This window comes from Caretta caretta, chromosome 1 (genome assembly GCF_965140235.1).
Source record: "Caretta caretta isolate rCarCar2 chromosome 1, rCarCar1.hap1, whole genome shotgun sequence".
Classification (NCBI taxonomy): Eukaryota; Metazoa; Chordata; order Testudines; family Cheloniidae; genus Caretta; species Caretta caretta.
The window spans coordinates 186,807,464-186,826,251 of NC_134206.1; the positions used below are offsets into that span (position 1 = coordinate 186,807,464).

Here is an 18,788-nt window from a genome sequence, read left to right on the forward strand (position 1 = left end):
TGAGATTGGCCTGAACAGAAAGACAGCAAAGGGTTTGACTCTACAATTTTCTCTCTGTAATTTGGCTCTACAATTCTAGGTTCTATAATGCAGCCTACCCAGGACTATTCTGATGTGGGGAGAGGTGGTGGTGGAGTGGCTGCTGTACTGAACTGCAAAACACCATGGATAGCGGGAGCAATGATGTGAAGACACACAGCTACATAGCATTCTCTGCTAAGCTGTCAAGAGACCAAAGCTCTCTGAATAGGTCTCAAAAACATCTGCTCGGGGAACCCTGGGAAACAGGTGTGTGTTTTGGTGAGATAGTGTAGAGATAAACTGCAAACCATAATCCAGTCTCCACTGTGTTTCTTGGATTCCCTGGAGGGAGGAAGAAAATAAAGAGGATGGTAGCTTCATGCACTATTACTGGCTGTTGATACAACACTAACACATCATTTACACTGGCAATGAAACCAGTTTAAATCAATCATTGTTAAATCTGGTTCTGCTAGTATGGCTTCCTAATCACCAATGACCAAGCACAACAGTGTAGTGTGTGTGAAATGCGGGTTTAATTGACTTTTCGTAGCTGTGTTCTGTCAAACACAAGCCACTTAGCTCTGGGGTGGAACACAATAGCTATTTAAAAGCACAAAGCAGCACTACACACCCACACTGGAGTAACTTTTATAACTTTATCCAACTGAAGCTGCAGAGGGAATTTAGGGAAGTTAAATGGGTAATTACCCAACCTGGAATTTGGACAGGGCACCAGGGTTTAACATCCCTCTTCTTGGGAAGAATGTGGTAGAGGAATTTTGATAACCACAAGAGGTCATGCAAGAGACACGCCTCCAGCCGCATGGTGCCCTTATATTACTTCCATGCTGGGGCATTGCTTCAGCATCAACTCACAAGAAAGAGCATCATCTACCGAGTCACCAGCATAACTTCCTGCAGCACCCTGTGCTTTCCTTGAAGGTCTCCCATCTCAGAGCTGCATGACCAGGCCTGATCCTCAGGATCAGACACAAGAAGACATGGCTGCAGACGTACAGCATGTACACACCACAGAAACTGGAAATCATTCCCTTTTCAGCTGAAGCCACTATGTAATGGATATAAACACAAATATACATAGGGAACATATGTTTCAGGAGGCAATGAGTCTAGTAATTGTAGCAGGGGAGGCTGGAAAGAGGACTCAATTGGCAGCTTTCCTGCCTCCCACTGACTTGCTGTGCTGGTTCAATCAGTTAATTTCTGTGCCTCAGTTTCCTTATCTGCAGAAATAAAAAGTTACCTACCTTTGTAAAGCACTTTGAAATCAGTAGATAAAAATGCTCCATAAAGGTGAACTGTCAGCGCTGTTCTTTTTAAGGCTGTTTAAGGCCCTCCTCTTGTAGAGCTCCCAAGAAAAATCAACACCAGAGTCCCACTGAGGGCAGACAGGAGGCTTTGCTCTTCTATAAAAAAATTCTAGGAACCAAGCTAATTAACGTGGCTGAAAACGCTCCCGGCAGAGCGTTCTCTTTTAAAGAGGGGGGATGGGACATCAGCTAAGAAATGCAACGCTGCGCATTTGTGTGAATTTTCAGGAAGTGCAAAGTACTGCCAAGGGCAGCCCAGGGAATCTGCTCATCTGCACAGGGAGAGGAGAGGAGTCAAGGGCTGCCTGGTCCCACTTTGAAGATTGTCATCCTTGAGGAGAGCTTCTGCAGAAACAGCCTCTTCCGGAGAGAGCTTACAAAATATTACTGAGTTTCCTAGAGAGTGCCCTAGTTTTAAAAGCCTCTGATAGAATGTGGCTGTTCTGATGTGAGAGAGGGAAAGGGGAGAGGGTAGAAGGGGAAACAAAACCAAAACGGGCTTGTGCACAATATGCTGATAAAAGGTTGATCCACCAATGGGAGTGTGATTGCATGAGCTCATAGTTGATGCCCCACAGGGTCAAGATTTAATTCTTACAAATAGGATTGTTTTAGGAGCTGCCTGTCTCCTCAGAGTGTTAGGCTAGTGGATTGTAAAGGGTGATTTACAGTCTGTGGACTGCTGGAAAGGGTGGGAAGGAAGTCGGGGCTGTGACTTGCCTCCTGATAAGATTCCCTGGCTGAGGGACAGGACAATCTGAGCCAGTTCCACAAGAAGACTGTCATGCAAGATCAATGTATCAGTTCCTGTATCAGTGGACTCCCAGAACTGCAGCACCGTCCTGAGCAGTTGCTCAAGTGCTGTGTGTCATCCAAGGTGAACCCTGCAGAGCGGGCTGAGCCTCTTGCCGGAAGGAAGCCCTGTTACCCCCCTCACTAGTGCCAGGCAACCCCCAATACTGTAGACAGGCACTCCCACTGGAATCCACCTCCTCCCTGTCAGTTCCTCCAGAGAGGAAGGACAGTTCAGTGGGCACTAGCCTGGGACTCAAGAGCCCTGGGATCAGTTCCCTGCTTGGGCACAAGCTTGGGCCAAGTCACTCACGTGTCTCTGTACCTCAGTTGCCTGTATGTAAAATGGGAACAACAGGCCATCCCTACCTTATGAGGCACTCGAGCACTATGGTAGTGGGGCCCAGATAAGTACCTTAGACAGTTCCTGACTCAGGACTGGCAGCAGGAAAATGGGTGGGTAAGGAGGATGTAAGTCCACTGAATTAGCTGGCAGGGAAGAAGGCAATTAAGAACAGATAAAGAAGATGAGTAAAGAAAGGAAATGACAGCAGAAGGGGTGGTCAGGTTAGGGCACTTACAGGACGAAGGATGGGCCAGGAAGCAGGAGAAGGTTCTCCAAGGGTTTAAACATTAAATACAAATCACAATGAAGCAGAGACAAAGACTTCAACACGAGGGTCATCTCCCCGGAGGTGCAAGGAACATGGCAGCACAGCTCCTGCTACTGCTATTCTCTTTTAATAGAACACAAGTCCTGCTGAAACTGGATTAGCCATGCTGCAAATTGCATTAGCCAACATGGGCGGCTGGCTGGTGCGATGAGCGCATGAGAAGAGGAAATAGCATTAGGCTTTGCCTGCTATTATTACTGCTGTTATTAACTTGTCACTTTGCTGTAGTGTTCCTATAACAGTGAATTATTGCCTGCAAACAGGCCGATATGATTGAATTACCGGGGAGAGCAGCTCCATGGAAAGGTAAGACGGCCTCTTTCCTGAGGATCTTTCAGTTGCTGCCCATCCTGCCGTCCAACACATATATGATACAGACAGAAGAGCCATTGAAGGTAGTTGACTGGCCATTCAGACTTCAAGCAATGCTAGTTTCAGAACCATTCTCCTTACCGCACAGGAGTTGGTTTAGTGTGTGCTGCACTACACACTGATCTCACTAAGATAAACACCTTATAGTTCCATGACCTTAATCACAAGGGAACAATGATTTGTTTTAATTCCAGTTTAGTTCCTCATGCACCTAGTTGGTGCAGAGACAACTCAGATACTCAGAACCTGATCCTAAGACGCACCAAGCACCCAGAGCTGCTGTTTAGTGTAACATCCAAGGCTCTTGCAGAAGCCCAGTATCGCCTAGGTCCCAGTATGTGATGACCTGTCACCCATCTAAGGCAGATATATGAGGAACAAATAAGTGTCATGGGACAGTGGTAAAGAATCACAGAAAGAGCTGTTCTGTGTCCAACTCACTGCACGTCTTCTGCCTAGAGCCTTCCTCACATTCCTTCTTGCTTCGCTTGTCACTGATTTAAAGAAACAGCACACGTACCTTTGCCGCTGCCCTGATGCATACACAGTCTTCAAGACAAACAATTAGATATCCAGATGAGTCACTCATGTGACCACTTGTCTAGAGAGAGATGGATCTGCTCCTCCCTTCCTTCCCTCCCAACAGATAGAGCCCTCTGTTAGTTCAGTGATACGCTCTACTAACTCTACTGTTCTCCATCCTGAGTCTTCCCTCTCCTTGAGAGGCATTGGGCCTGGCACCCTCCAGACTATGCTGCAAAGGAGGAATACCCCCCCATCAATGGAACAGCACTGGTCCTCCATTTTCACCTAGTACCATCCTAGGTCCCTCTCTATAACCCTGGTTGGATCAGAATGGCTGGGCTTGCCTGTCTCTCCAGTAGCTCCCTCATTCACTTTACCTCTAACATTTCTTTCACCTTCAAGTTCACAGCGCTTCTCCCCACAACATAACAATATTCCCGGATATGCAGCATCAACAATACCTGCAAGCCCCAAGGGCAGCCCAGCAGTGGCAGTCCCATGGCCATGGGAAACACCCCTAGGATAGGACAGACAGGCGGGAGCCGTGATCCGTCCCACTTCCCTGAGAGAGAATTAATGACTGACAGACGCATACAACAGTGCCTGCCTCCAGCAGCATGTTACGCTCTACAAACCTTGCTGTCTCCTCAATACAGCCAGCATGAGCCAAATACTTAACGTCCACATGTACCAAGCTCACCTAAATCCACAGCAAAACCCCAGCTACCCAAACCTCTGCATAAGCATCCACCTCAGCACTGGTAATTTTCCAGAAGTCAATTGATTAACATTGTATTTAGTGCCACGACAGTTTGGGTAAGAACAGTTTAAACTCCCATGTTTCCAAATCTTTGCTGCAAAGGGTCTGCAAAGTGATATATCCTCTCCCCGAATCCCTCCGGCTGAGAAGTTATCTGATCTCTGTGTGCCCAGGCCAGTTTTGAAAAGCAAGAGCTTCACTAGATAAATGCTAAGCTTTCCTGGAGGAAACTAGTTACAAAAATGTTAAATGTTGAGGACAATTATAGTTTGAAAACTGCACATAAAACCTTCACCCGCTAAAAACAGAAGCCTTCATGTCATGTCAAAACCTGAAATAAACATAATATAAAGGCCATGGAAGAGGATTCCCAGCACAAGCTGTATCTGCCATCAGAACACAATATACTGCTCACTGATCACTTGTAAATTAAAATATGGAGATAGAAAAGCTGGAATAGAGAATCTGTAGCGAGCAGCGGACACAGCAGGTAAAACTCACATATTGAGCCATTTAATCAATGCCCCTTCGAAAAGGTTTCAAATGAATAGCACTGGCGCAAAGGGAAAAACATTTAATTAAACTCTTCACAAAGAGCAAGTTACACACATGCCCCTGCCTATTTAATTTTGGAGCTAGTTCATTAATGGTCGGGGCTCCAAAAGGTGCCTGCATTGCACACACACAAACCAGGCAACTGGCTACCTGATTTACATACACTGGTATTTGATTTGCACACATCAATATATATGCGATTCAGAAGCTTCTTTTACAATTGTGGCTTTACATGGCTTATAGACGGATTGACAAATAGAAGCTGGAATTTTGGTGGCGGTTAGAGAATTCTCCTCTCCACAATTAAGAGAACAATTTACCATTATAGGAATAGCTTAGGAGCGCAGAGATCTAGGGCTATATCTGTGCTACACAGATGCTACAGCAGCACAGCTGTAGCTACTCACTGTAATGTAGGCACTTCCTACATTCACAGAAGGGTTTCCCCCCGTTGATGTAGGTAATCCACCTCCTCAAGAGGCAGTAGCTAGGTTGATGGAAGAATTTTTCCATCAACCTAGTGCTTTTTACACTGGGGGTTAGATCAACCTAACTATGGTGCTCAGGGTACAAAATGTTTCACACCCCTAAGCGACGTAGCTAGGTGGATCTAATGTTTGAGTGTGAACCGGGGCTAGGAGGTTCCACCCTCCAGACCTAATAAGTGTGCAGGGTTTCTAGTACTGCCATCCTTAGACAGTTTCCTTGATTTTGCTGTGTAGGTAAATCATTTAGTCAGGCGTCTAGAACATGTAACAAAACACTACAAATATGTAACTCCCCACAATATATTTTTCAGGAAATTGTCACCCTAAAAGGGGACACATGGGAACACAGGAACAAACAAAAGGTCCATTGAATCAGGTACCCTGCTTTCCTACTGTATTATTTTTTAAATGGGTGCCTGGAATTAGGCTTCTAGATTCATTTTTATGCACTTAAACGTGGATTTGGGAGCCTAAATAGGTACCTATTGTGACAGATTGACAATATCCTGGACATAACCTATGGAATTAAGATAAACTTTAATAAATAAGAGTTAATGTTTTTGATTCCACTGAACTAAAAATGCAATTGTATGTAACTTCTCTAGAAGCCTGACTAATGCAATCTCTGGAATTATTATTAGGAATTCCAAAGAGCTGTTTGGGACAATACTCGTGAAGTGGGAAATGCTAATTTCCTTCCAAACCCAGCCTTTTGAAGCTATGACCTGGGAAGAGACACCCATTGTCTACTAAAAAAGAAAAGGAGTACTTGTGGCACCTTAGAGACTAACCAATTTATTTGAGCATGAGCTTTCGTGAGCTACAGCTCACTTCATCTGTAGCTCACGAAAGCTCATGCTCAAATAAATTGGTTAGTCTCTAAGGTGCCACAAGTACTCCTTTTCTTTTTGCGAATACAGACTAACACGGCTATTACTCTGAAACCTGCCATTGTCTACTAATTACCTGCTCCTGGGAACTCTACATCTAGATCAAAGATGCCCAAACTGTATAAAATGGAACTAAACTGTTCATGGGGGTGCTAGTTCTGAGCTGAGGATATGTACTTGTGACCACAAAAGAGAAGGGGCGTGGGGGAGGACCCACCCGCCAGAGCCCAGTTGGAGACTGTTTGGGGGAATCTCTGGTAAGATGATTAGCATGTATGCAGGTTCTTTTAGTGTTTTTAATATGCTTTCTCTGTAATGCTTATACCTTAAGAATAAATAGGCTTGCATAGGAAGTGTTGCACTGTAATTTATAACTGTGACAAAAGGAGAAAGGCAAAGCAGGCCTGCTTAGCTAGTCTGACTTTGCTGGTGAATTCACACCATATAATCAGGGAGCTTTGCAACCTGGAAAAACTCTGGTCAAGAGGGAGAGAGATGCATGTCTCCATCCAATAGAGGTGACGGTCCAGGGAGCCAGAAGACAGAGAGTGGGTGCCCTTGCTGGATTATAGAGGGGGAATACAAGTGCAGCTGTCCTGAACTATGACACCTTTTTTAAAAAAAACATTGGATCAGGTGCCACAACCAAATGGAGCAAAAATCCAGCTCGTCTAGTACTGTATCTAGCCTCTGACTGATGCCAGATGCTTCAGTAGAAAGTGAAAAAAAAACAAAAAAACAGCCCTTTACACTTGATTATGAACCAATGCCCTGGAATAGCTTTAAAAGGAAAATTGCACTAATTTGGTTTACTCGGCACAGAGGTATTAAAACGCTACTGGGAAAAAACAGTGAATTCCTTACTTTATTTACACAGTTTTCCTTACAATTGGTATTTCTGAGCCTAGCATGGCAGGTAGCTGTCTGAGTGAAGAGTAAAGCCACCTACAACACTCCCAACCACATAAGCCCAGAAGAAAACATTGTGAACCAATGTGTTAAATCAATATTCAAGCAGACTGGAAACTGGTGTCACACTGCCAGGATGTTGAGCACCAACCTGAAGGAAAGGGTGAAAAGTACACTGACCATCTGTGCAGAAGAATAAAAGAGAGGGTAACAGAGGGGAACATTCAATGTGGCACAATGATTAAAAAAGCAACTACAATCTGCGTTGCATATATATGGGGAGCATATTAAAACAAGGAAAGAGTTCTTTCCTTTTACACAGCACTGTTAGGTAACAGCTGGTGTTATCCTTTTCAGCTTATGAATGGAAACCTTATAGCCCAGGGTGGGCAAACTTTTTGGTCCAAGGGCCACATTAGGAATGCTAAACTCTATGGAGGGCCAAGTAGGGAAGGCTGTGCCTCCCCAAACAGCCTGGCCCCCGCCCCCTATCCACCCCCTCCCACTTCCCGCCTCCTGACTGCTCCCCTCAAAACCCCGATGCATTCAACCCCCCCTGCTCCTTGTCCCCGGACCGCCGCTTCCCGGGACCCTATCCCCATCCAACGCCCCCTGCTCCTTGTCCCCGGACCACCCCCTCCTGGGACCCCACCCCCTATCCAACACCCCCTGCTCCCTGTTCCCTGACTGCCCTGACCCCTACCCACAGCCCTGCCCCTAACCGCCCCCCCGGACCCCATGCTTCCTGTCCAACCCCCCATGCTCCCTGTCCCCTGACTCCCCCCAGAAGCTCCTGCCCTTTAACCAACCACCCTGCTCCCTGCCCCCTTACCATGCTGCTCAGAGTGGCAGGAGCTTGCAGCCACGCCGCCACGCTCCCCAGCAGGAGCAGCGGGCCAGAGCGCGGGCAGCGCAGTCAGCTGAGGCTGCAGGGGAGGGGGGACAGCTGGGGAGGGACTGGGGGCTAGCCTCCCCGACCAGGAGCTCAAGGGCCAGGCAGGATGGTCCCATGGGCCAGATGTGGCCCGTGGGCCATAGTTTGTCAACCTCTGTTATAGCCTCATGTTTAGAACAAATGCTTGGGACTTAGGACTCACACATTCTATTCCCTGTTCTGCCACTGCCTTAATATATGGCATCTGGACAAATCACAACCTCTATGGCTTAGTTTCCCCATCTATAAAATGGATGTGAACTTTGCCTCACAGAGGGTGGGGAGCTCTAAGGATTAATGTCTGTCAAAAGCTTTGAAGATGGACAGCGACAAGTAATTCAGAAGTGATATGGGTGCTGACAGGGGAGAAATGAGGTTGATAAAGCATAGGGAGGGAAGAAACACAAGAAGAGATGAGAGGAGTTCAGTATACACAGCCGGTGATGAAGGAGGCTTCAGGGGGCTACGATTCTGGTTCTGTATGTACATGCTGTAGGCAGGCGGGAGAAAAACTGCTCATTAAATAACAATGAGAAGAAAAGACAATGATTCTAAATTAAAAGAGGAAAAAAATCAGTTTAAATAGCAGCCAAAAAAAAAAGTCAATTTGAGAAAGGAAGCAAATTCTGGATTAAGGGATAGAACTAGGGCTGTCGATTAATCGCAGTTAAGTCTCGTGATTAACTCAAAAAAGTCGATTAAAAAATTAATCATGACTAATTGCACTATTAAACAATAGAATACCAACAGAAATTTATTAAATATTTTTGAATGTTTTTCTACATTTTCAAATATATTGATTTCTATTACAACATAGAATACAAAGTGTACAGTGCTCAATTATTATTTTTTATTACAAATATTTGCACTGTAAAAATGATAAAAGAAATAGTATTTTTCAATTCACCTCATACAAGTACCATAGTGCAATCTTTTTATTGTGAAAGTGTAACTTACAGATGTAGATTTTTTTGGTTACATAACTGCACTAGGTAGAACCCAAGCCCCAAAATCCTTAAGTCTTACCAGACAAGCACCAGATGAGCTAGCAATAAGCCAGGTAGGACATGGACTTAAGTGACCTAGTATAGGGACCTTCTAGCACCAAGAACTCACAAAATATCCCAGATGCTTCCCAGACATTAAGGGACAAAATTTTGGCCCTCAAACTCCTATTGTGTTTTCCAGACTCCCAGTAAAAACATGGAAGCCCCCCACACTATTATTGTTATCAATAACTTTATTATATTTGGCTCTTACAATGCTTTTTCATGATCAGATCTTGAAGTATTCTGCAAAGGAGATAAGTCATTATCCCTGTTTTACAGATGGGGAAATTGATTGAGACGGAGAAGTCAAGTTTGTCTACATCATCCAGCAGGCCAGAGGCAGGAATAGAACAAGGTCTCCAGAGTCCCAGGCCAGTGCCTTAGATGCTTGACTGGCTCTGCACAGATATCTGGAGGCAGAATTTGGGCTTGTATCTCTAAACACAAAGTGAAGTCTGTGGAATATAGCATATCCTACCAGCAGCATCTGCAGAAGAGAGAGGGCAAAGAGGAAAAAGGACTCAACAGGTAAGTGGGAGAGAAAATGCCAGTAAAGGGGAGATGGGCAGGAGTGGGAGAAAACAGGATTTGATGCATTACTGTGGGGAAAGAGCATTGGGAGTCCTCGGTCAGGGAGAAGAGAAATACCCATGGATGGAGGAGGGAGCCAGAGCAGGGAAGCTGCATGTGTGAGCTGCATGGGAGGTAGAACTCCCTTCAGTAAATCTGCAGGCTTGGAGGCTGTCTCTGCCACAGAGGATGAGGGGTATGGAAAAAAAGAAAAAGCTCTCGTACTGTTGACAGAGAATGCAAGGCCACTTGTTTTGTTCTCTTACGAATGGGCTGAGATAGAGCACAATTATGGGTTGCACAGAGGCTCAGTCACTTTATTTTGACTGTTAAGTGTGAAGGTCACAGAGAAGCAGCAGCTTGGTGGCAGGACAGGAGGTTTTATTACTCCAGTGATTAAGGGAAAGGAGCAAGGCCCTGAGCATCCAGCAGAGAGAAGGCCATTCTGCATCACAGTTACAGTCACCATTAATCAGCCACATCCCGCTGTGTGGAGCCCTGGCATTCAGAAGGAGGGGTCTTCTCAAGCATCCTTTAACCCCTTCACCACGGAAGCATGTGCATTGCTGCATGCAGCTTTTCAGAATACAGGAGTTAAAAGTGTCCAGAGTAAATCTGGTTTAAGATCAAAGCAGCAGAATTAAGATTGTATCCAGTCATGATCTCAGTTATGGTAAGAGGGCTTTATATCAGCAGTTCTCAAACTGTGGTTCGGGACCCCAAAGTGGGTTGCGACCCGATGTTAATGGGAGGCAAAGTGCAGGGGGCAGGGGGACATGGGATCATGTGCCTCCCCTCTCCCCCCAGATTTCTACCTTCCATTTAGCACAGAAGTTTTCAAACTGTGGCGAGCACCATCTTACGGGGAGCACACCCCACAGTTTGAAAACTGTTACCTCCTGCCAGGAGCGGGTGGATCAGAAGCTGGTGGGAGCTGCCTGGCCTGCTTGGGCCCCTGGCTCTTCGCACTGTGGGAGCTAGGGTGCTAGCTGGCTGCCCACCCGGCAGCCCTCCCTGCCCTGCTCCCCAAGCCGGGCCACCCCTGCACAGCTGGGCACTCCCCAGGCAGGGCGGGCGGCACAGCTCAGAGTTGCACCCCTGATGCACTCTTGCCTCTCCCCCGAAGGAGCCTGGTGCTGACTGGAGAGGGGCCCCCTGGAGCTGGCTTGCCGCTGCCCTGGTGCTCCTGGTTCTATGGCTGCTCCTTGTGACAGAAATGCACTTCAAGTTACGAACTTTCAATTCTTCAGCTAAAATTAATCCTTTAAGCAAAAAATATTTGCGTGTGACTTGTACTGTGGAAAGTTACAGCATTTAAAGCGGAAAATCTATTTCACATTTGAAAATAACTGGCTATTTAAAGAGAAATTATTATTGCAATGTTTTACATGAAAGCTGTAGACGCTTACAGTCATTAATAAGTATTGATAAAATATAAGCACCTTGTTTTTTCAGCTCAAAGGACCCATGATGAGCTATTAACATGAAGTTCTACAATGAGAATTAAACTGGTCCTCAAGCGAATTACTGTTTCTTAATTGCTGGGTATAAGGTCACACAAGCCGCCTCATCCTCCGAAGTGATGCATGGGCAGTTACGTGACCCCCCCCATGTTTAAATTGTGCCTCCCCCCACTGAAAACATTGCCTCTGCGAGACACTCTAAAGGAAGGCAAACTATTAGTACAGTAGCAGTGGTGGACTACTCAGTACCTGTCTCAGGATTCCTTACCAAGACAAAGCACAGCTCATCACTGTGAAGCAGGCTCTCCAAGTAACATTAATGGACTAGTTCAGCTCAGCAGCCTCCCCTACCCATTGACGGGTTCATCCTGATAGCCCCTAATAAACTAAACTTTATGAGGCAGCCTCCAGAGAGCCCCTGGCTGCTAATTAATGCGCTAATGAAGAGCCTAGCTGTCTTGTTTGCTCAACAGCTCACTGGTCAATCAACCTGCCAGGGCCAGGCTTGCGAAAGGGACTCCTGGAGACTGCTGGGGTATCAGCCCCCTTCCCCCCCACCCCCTCCCACATTCATTGCCCATTCAAAACCCAAGCAAAAGGGAGAATTTATAGGGAAAAGCTGGAATCACCCCATGTGCCTGCTTCAGGATTAGTCATGAAAGAACAGGCAGGCACAGACAGGGGTACAGGAGGTGGGAGAGGGAATGGGAAGGGCAAGAGAGGACGATGGTAAAAATCAATCCATAGAAGCAGATGTTGCTGCACTTTTATTACAAGCTAATGGCCCACACGTATTACGGTCTCCAAGTCCAGTCCAGTGGTGGAAAGGGGGCATGTGGCTGTCAGAAGGCAAAGGACACCGTTAATGGTTTTTGACTTCAATGACCCTTGTACACAGGGGACAAACAGCAATTGTGCTTCCTAGTCCATTTTATTATGAAGGGACACTGGGGTGAGAGGAGGTGGCCAATTGTAGATGGATTGCTAGCAAGGAGTTGTCTATCACTGGCATCTAGATACCGGTATAGTCAAATGAAAGCAGTGGGCATCAGGAAGCCTGAGCATAGCTGGTGCGAGGGACGTTCAGGAGAGCAAAGGTCACTTGAGCTCATGTTTGCTGGGACCAGGTAAGAAGAGGCAGTGAAAATAAGAGGAAGGGGAAGTTGTTGGCCACCTCTGCACACCAATCCCCTTCTCAAACAGCAAGGTCCTGGTTAACCCTGTGGCCTTTGCCAGCCTTCCTACAGTTCAGAGTTGCTAGCCTGGATGTCCCCACAGGATGCATTAATGCACGCATGTGCCCTGGGGCAGGCCAAAATTCCCAGTGGGCCCCATTTCTTCCCTTTGGATAAAGGAGCTCTTATCCTGGCTGCTGTGCAGGCTCAGAACTTCCCTTCCTAGGAGGAGAGCAGAGGATCTTTCCCGCTGTGTGTGCACACGCACTTGCGTGACTAGGGACAGGACTGCTAGTAGGCTTGCTACAACCCACAGCCCTGATTTGTATGGATCTGTAGCACAAAACACTTCTTGATACTCAAGTGCTGGATATTCTCAAAGCCAAAGGTCCTCTGCCAAAGGACCTCATCCTTCAGCCGCAGAGCAGAAAGATAAGGGTGTTAATGCACATGAGGACTATGGCAATTCAATACCACCACAAGACTGCTGAAACCTTCTTGCCAAGAGCCATATTCAAATGTCCAAGCCTGTACAGACTGCAACACAGCCACCCATTGTGTACTGCACTGTCAGAGACCATCTGCTGTCCTTGTCTGATCCCATAGACATGTCACAGCTGCTGCTCGGAAATGTCGTACTTTGAATTAACAGTTCCCTTTGCCAAAAACTTGGCAGAAAGGTGTACAGTTTGACAAAGCAAAGGGAATGGAGCGGAATCTCCCTGTGTCTACCAGCCCTGCCCAGTCCTGAATCTTCTCTCTCACCCAGAAGTCTATCCACATCTCTCTTCTGCCCCTGGCTGGGTCTTGACAATTTTCACCTTCAAAGTCGCAGGAAGAAGAGGGATCGGAATGGGTTAGGGTTCCACTCATCTGAAGTACGTCTCCTCAGCAAGTCTAGCTGGGCCAATAGCTCAGCCCTGCACTGCGTGCCATGGAACTGCAGGAGGGTCACTGGGGTTCACAAGGAACCTTAAGACTCCTCTCTCCCACTCACGCCAGAGAGATTCAAGTGCGACAAAGAACTACTGTGCCCGGGCTCTGTAGGGATGAATCTGCCCTGAATGATCACCTACTGGCCAGCGTGGCAGCGCTGTCAGAGGGGATCAGTCAGCACCTCCTTCCAGCTGGAAAGGGGCAGAGGCACTGGAAGTGAGTGCATAAAGGAGAAGATGGTGGCTTCAGAATGGAGTGGAGCAGGGAGAGAGCACCTTAAGAGACCTGCCTTTGGGACAGAGAGAACACACGTTTCAATAGCAGGAGAGAGCCAGTGACAAGAGGAAAGTCCCACAGGAAGGGCACAGGTGAAGAGAAATCCCCATGTGCACATCCAGGACTTATTTCAAGTTCAGACAGAGCTCTGAAGTTGTCAGGAGTGCTGCAAGCTGTCTTCGGGGATGGAGCAGGCCTTGAGTTGTCTTGTTTTATTGTTCTTTCCTGACCATTGGACAGTGTGCTCATGCCACCGGAAAGCAAAGGGAGCCTTGAGAACTGGGAGGAAATGAGGGGAGTGTTGCCATCATTGGCCATAGTGGGTCCGTCCTGTCTCTGATTTGAATGCCGGTCTGCAGTGACAGGCCAGTGCTTAGACTGCATTACATTACAGGACCTCTTCTTCTCTGAGAGGGATATCTAATGTCTTAACCTGCTCACTTGACTTGCCCATATGCCAACTGGGAGAGAGTGCATGCACGGGAGTGCAACCCTCTTGTGGCTTTAGATCTCAGAACAAGATTTCCTGGACTGTGTAATTGCACTGATCTAGCCCAGCTCAGTGAAAGAAGCACAATACCCTGAGTCTATCACAACAGGCCTGTAGAAGCAGGCAGGCCACACAGATGAGTTAATGGAAGTTTCCACGCTACCTGCCAATGCACCCTACAGCAGCGTTTCTCACACTGGGGTCTGCAAGGGCACTCCAGGGGGTCCATAGTAGAGTACCACAGGGATGTGTGCTTTCTGCTTTCATTATTTAGATACATTGGCTGCTGAAAGCCACAGTGAAGAGGTTTCGCATCTGGGAAGTGATAACTTCCCTTATCTTCTTAGCTCTCATAAGGAAGCTGGGCTGGGCCTGGACACTAGCTGGTTTGGCACCATCCCAGGAACATTCAGAGCACTGCGGATTTAGTAGGTGGCATTCTTACCTCTATCAGCAATAAACCAGTTACCCAATGTGGGGTTGTAAGGTACTGAGCTGTTGGCAGGATTATCTTTAGGATAAGACATACATCCCCATCTCCCCAATGAGACAAAAAGTGAGATCCTGACCTCCTTTGGTCATTAAAGATCTCATAGTCCCTTTATACTCTAACTCTCCTACTCCTGCTAATCACTCACATTAGACTGAACTCCAGAGCTGTCTTCCTGAATTCTCAGGAGGATACAGCATTCTTCACTTCACGTCCCTCATTTTTGTAGCGATTCCACGCATTGATAAACAGCATCCGTTATACCTTTATAGCCTTTATCTACCGACTCACATAATAACTGTTTAGAAAGTGTTTTGAAACAGTGCTGAACGGTAAGTTAATGCCAGTTGTCTGAGTGGTTTAGAGTTGCTGACACTTGGCCTCTAAGAACTGAGCTGAGATCACTTTTAGTCACTAGTGGACTAGCTGGTTTGGATCTGAACTGATGACCTGGAGATTAACTTCAGTGTCACATTATTATTCTGAGCCATCCTGGTTTTGCACTTCCAGTTTGTGTCCACTAGGCCAGTGGTTCTCAACCAGAAGTACACATACCCTTAGGGGTACACAGAGGTCTTCCAGGGGGTACATCAACTCATCTAGATATTTGCCTAGTTTTACAACAGGCTACATAAAAAGCACTAGCGAAGTTAGTACAAACTAAAGTTTCATACAGACAAAATGAAAAAATAAGCAATTTTTCAGTAAGCTGCTGTGACACTTTTGTACTTTTATATCTGATTTTGTAAGCAAGTAGTTTTTAAGTGAGGTGAAACTTGGGGGTACACGAGACAAATCAGCCTCCTGAAAGGGGTACAGTAGTCTGGAAAGGCTGAGACCCATTGCACTAGGCCGAGCAGCTCTGCTGTAAAAAAGCTGTTCTCCATACATGACCTGATGGTTGAGATATGGCTGTGGATGGCTCACTAAGTGCAGAAACTGCCTGACATTGCCACATGCTTATAAACGGTTATCACTGCAGCCACACACAAGTTATCTGAGTCTGCCAAGCCCTGAGCAGCAACCAGATCCAAACAGTACATTGCCTAGCTTTCAGCCATATCGCCTCAGGTGCACGCAGCTGATCGCTTGCCTTTCTATAGCACCTCACCTCAACACACTTGACAGACTTATTTATATTTTGATCACAACTCCCATCACTGCAGACAGTCACTTTTGGGGAGGAATGCAGCAGCCATTTAGTTTAGGACAGGAAATGATAAATAGGATTTTTTTTTAACATTTAAGTTCAGTTTGACAAACTTTGACAGAGCTGGGATATTTTGATCTCAGAAAACTAAAGTTCAAGATTAATGCACAGGCTGAAGGATCTTGGAAATACGTACTAGCCAGATGTGTATAGGACTCATAGATAAGACTTCAGTAAAAAGCTGCATTAGGTTAAAAAAGAGGATGGTATCCTGTTGAATTTTGGTAAACAGGATTATTTACTTGAGTTAGAATTTGTCCAGGGCACTGTGGCTAATGCCCTCTGTCTTGTACATAAGTAGCCATAGCTCTATTTTTCTGTCATCTGAAAGCCAGCACTTCAGCAGTTCAGGTCTCACTAGCAGCAGGGTGAGACATTGGTTAAGTATTGACTGATGGAAGAGGGCTGCCTACTGAATCTCGTGCACCACCTGGGTTTTCTCTGGAGATCATCCAGACAAAGAACCAGCAAGACCTGACCCTATTTAGCTTGTAAGAGTGAATGGAATCACAACACAAACGAATGTGGCTGCAGGCAGCGGTTAAGGAGACAGCTTGTGTCTTGGAGGCTGCCTGAGGCACAGAAATTAAATGTGTAAGAGAATGCAACATTGACACGGGGAGCTCAGCAAGAGGAAATGGGAGAGAAGGGACACGCCCTCCTTCCCTTTATTCCCCTATGGGCCATAAACCCACAAACATTACACAATGCTCATTAGACCAGACTTACGACTTGCCTGCAGAGGTTTGCCAAGCAAAGCTCCGGCCTCAATTAGGAGATGGGGTGTGCAACAGATCACAGACACACATTTCATATGCCCTATTAATGCACTAGTAGAGCTTGAGCGCCGCAGGAAGGAGGTGGCAGTTCCATCATGCAAGGCCTCTAGCTGGCCTTTAAATCTCCCCATGTGTGCTGTGAGGTGGGTTTCTCTTCCTGGATGGCATTACTAGGAATTCACTCACACACAGCTGCATTACAGAGAGGTGTGTTACTTCAGGGACTATCTCCAATCAAACTTGCTTCCCAGGAAAAGCAACTAAGAAGATGAGAGTCCCCATCCTGACCTCCGGCGCACCCCCGACAATAAGGCAGTTATTACAAGGCAGGATAACAGTATGGGAGTCAAGACAAAAAGGAAGGGATTACCTGCACGTAAAGAGAGGGACAGATGAAATAATGAGGGCACAGGCACTGCAAAAGCAGACTCTCATACTGAAGAGTGTTTGCCGACTCATCCAGGGATAGCCACGCTCAAGTTGGGGAGGAAGGAGGGAAACCCCCCCACACAAGAGCAAGGCGTCTGGCTGCACAGGAGTCTAGGGTAGAGGGTGAATGAGTGGAAGAAATTTCCAGTGCAGTAAGAACTTGGGCCATGATTTTCAGACGTGACGAGTGATTCTGGGTGCCCAAGCTGAATGAGCCTGATTTTCAGAGGACAGGTGGCCCAGTACGTTCTGAAAATCAGGCTGCTTTTTGACAAGGGAAAGCTGGGCCCCCCAAAATGGAAGCATTCCAAAGCAATCATCCCTTTTGAAACTCTGGGCCCTGCGCTCAAGCAGAACTTGGCTCTGGATGCAACATGTAACCGGGAAAAGCTACTGCACGTCATTCACTGAGAAGTGCATGCAGACAAGTCTTGGTGGGTGCATATGCATAACATTCATAAAGTCTGACGGCATGACTATGATTAGTACAGCAATATCTAGGGTTAGGGCCCCACCATGCTAGAGTAAGATATGAGATGCAACAGGTGGGAATAAACAAACAGAGGGAGGAAGAGTAGCAGTGAGAGGAAGGCCCGGTTACATGCACTGACAGTATGTATAACGTGCAGGTCTGAGGTGTTTTTTCCTTGACATGTAAAGGGACAGTAATGTTAGTCGTCCTTGCTGGCGGCCATAGCTGTACCATCACATCGTTGTTAAAGGAGTTTAGAGCTAGGAGGTTTTTGCCTCTGCCCTTTGGGGAAGGAAAGAGGGCAGAATTTGAGTCATGAAAGTGAGTTTAGTCCTGTCACTTTCATGAGTTCTAATCCTCCAGGACACCGACCGTCAGGGCTCTTACCTGGCCTCAGGACCCGGATCTCTAGTAGGTTGGAGGTCCTGTCTGCCAGTCGTGTCCAACTGCTGTTGTAGTTCTTCCGCCACAACTCGGCCACACACTGGTACTTGCCAGCCTCAGTGTCACTGGCTCGGCTGATGCTGAGGCGCACGTTGTTGCTGGACTCTGCTTTTTCAATAGCAGTGCGGGTCCGGAAGCCCGCGTACCTGTCTCCCCACTGGACCCCACCGTCCCGAGTGAAGGTGACCAGGTCATGGAATTCTGTGGTGCCCGCTGGCTGGAAGCGCCATGTCACAGACACTGGGACCCAGGACGGATAGTGCGGCTTGATGATACACTGGAGGTCAAATGATTCATTGTAGGTCACTCCAGGGGTTCTGGATATGGCTGTGACAGCAAAACCAGCCTCTGCAGAGACAGAGAGAGAGAGAGAGAGAGAAATGAGTGAGACTGAAGAGAGTTTGTAGAACTCTGCCAAATGAGGCCTGCCACAATGCCATGCATGAGAAATGGTTACAGCAGTGGTTCTCCAATTACATGACATGGAAAGCTACTGGTGCTTCTCGTTTCCCATTACTAAGTTACCTTAAAAGCACCTAAAACACTTCAAATACAGTACTTGCTCCACAGGAACTCTCCACATAAGCCACTGCTGCAGTGCGACAGGGATGGTATTTTATCCAACAGGAGGGGAGGTGGCTCCTACAGCCCTGAATGGGAGTGGAAGTGTCGGTGAGAACCTCTCTTCTATCATATGGTCCATACCAATGGTTTTCAACTCATGGGCTTCAACCTGTGGGCCACTTGCAGT

The 18,788-nt window shown here is 46.8% G+C and overlaps 1 protein-coding gene across 3 annotated transcripts in view; it reads right to left on the minus strand.

Moving 5' to 3' along the window:
• Positions 1–18,788, minus strand: part of IGSF3 (immunoglobulin superfamily member 3) — a 170,474-nt gene that overhangs the window by 27,221 nt on the left and 124,465 nt on the right. For all 3 annotated transcript variants that reach the window (XM_048869324.2, XM_048869314.2, XM_048869333.2), the window contains one exon: positions 17,981–18,385. In XM_048869324.2, coding sequence (XP_048725281.2) covers positions 17,981–18,385 — 405 coding nt within the window. The remainder of the gene's footprint in view (positions 1–17,980; positions 18,386–18,788) is intronic.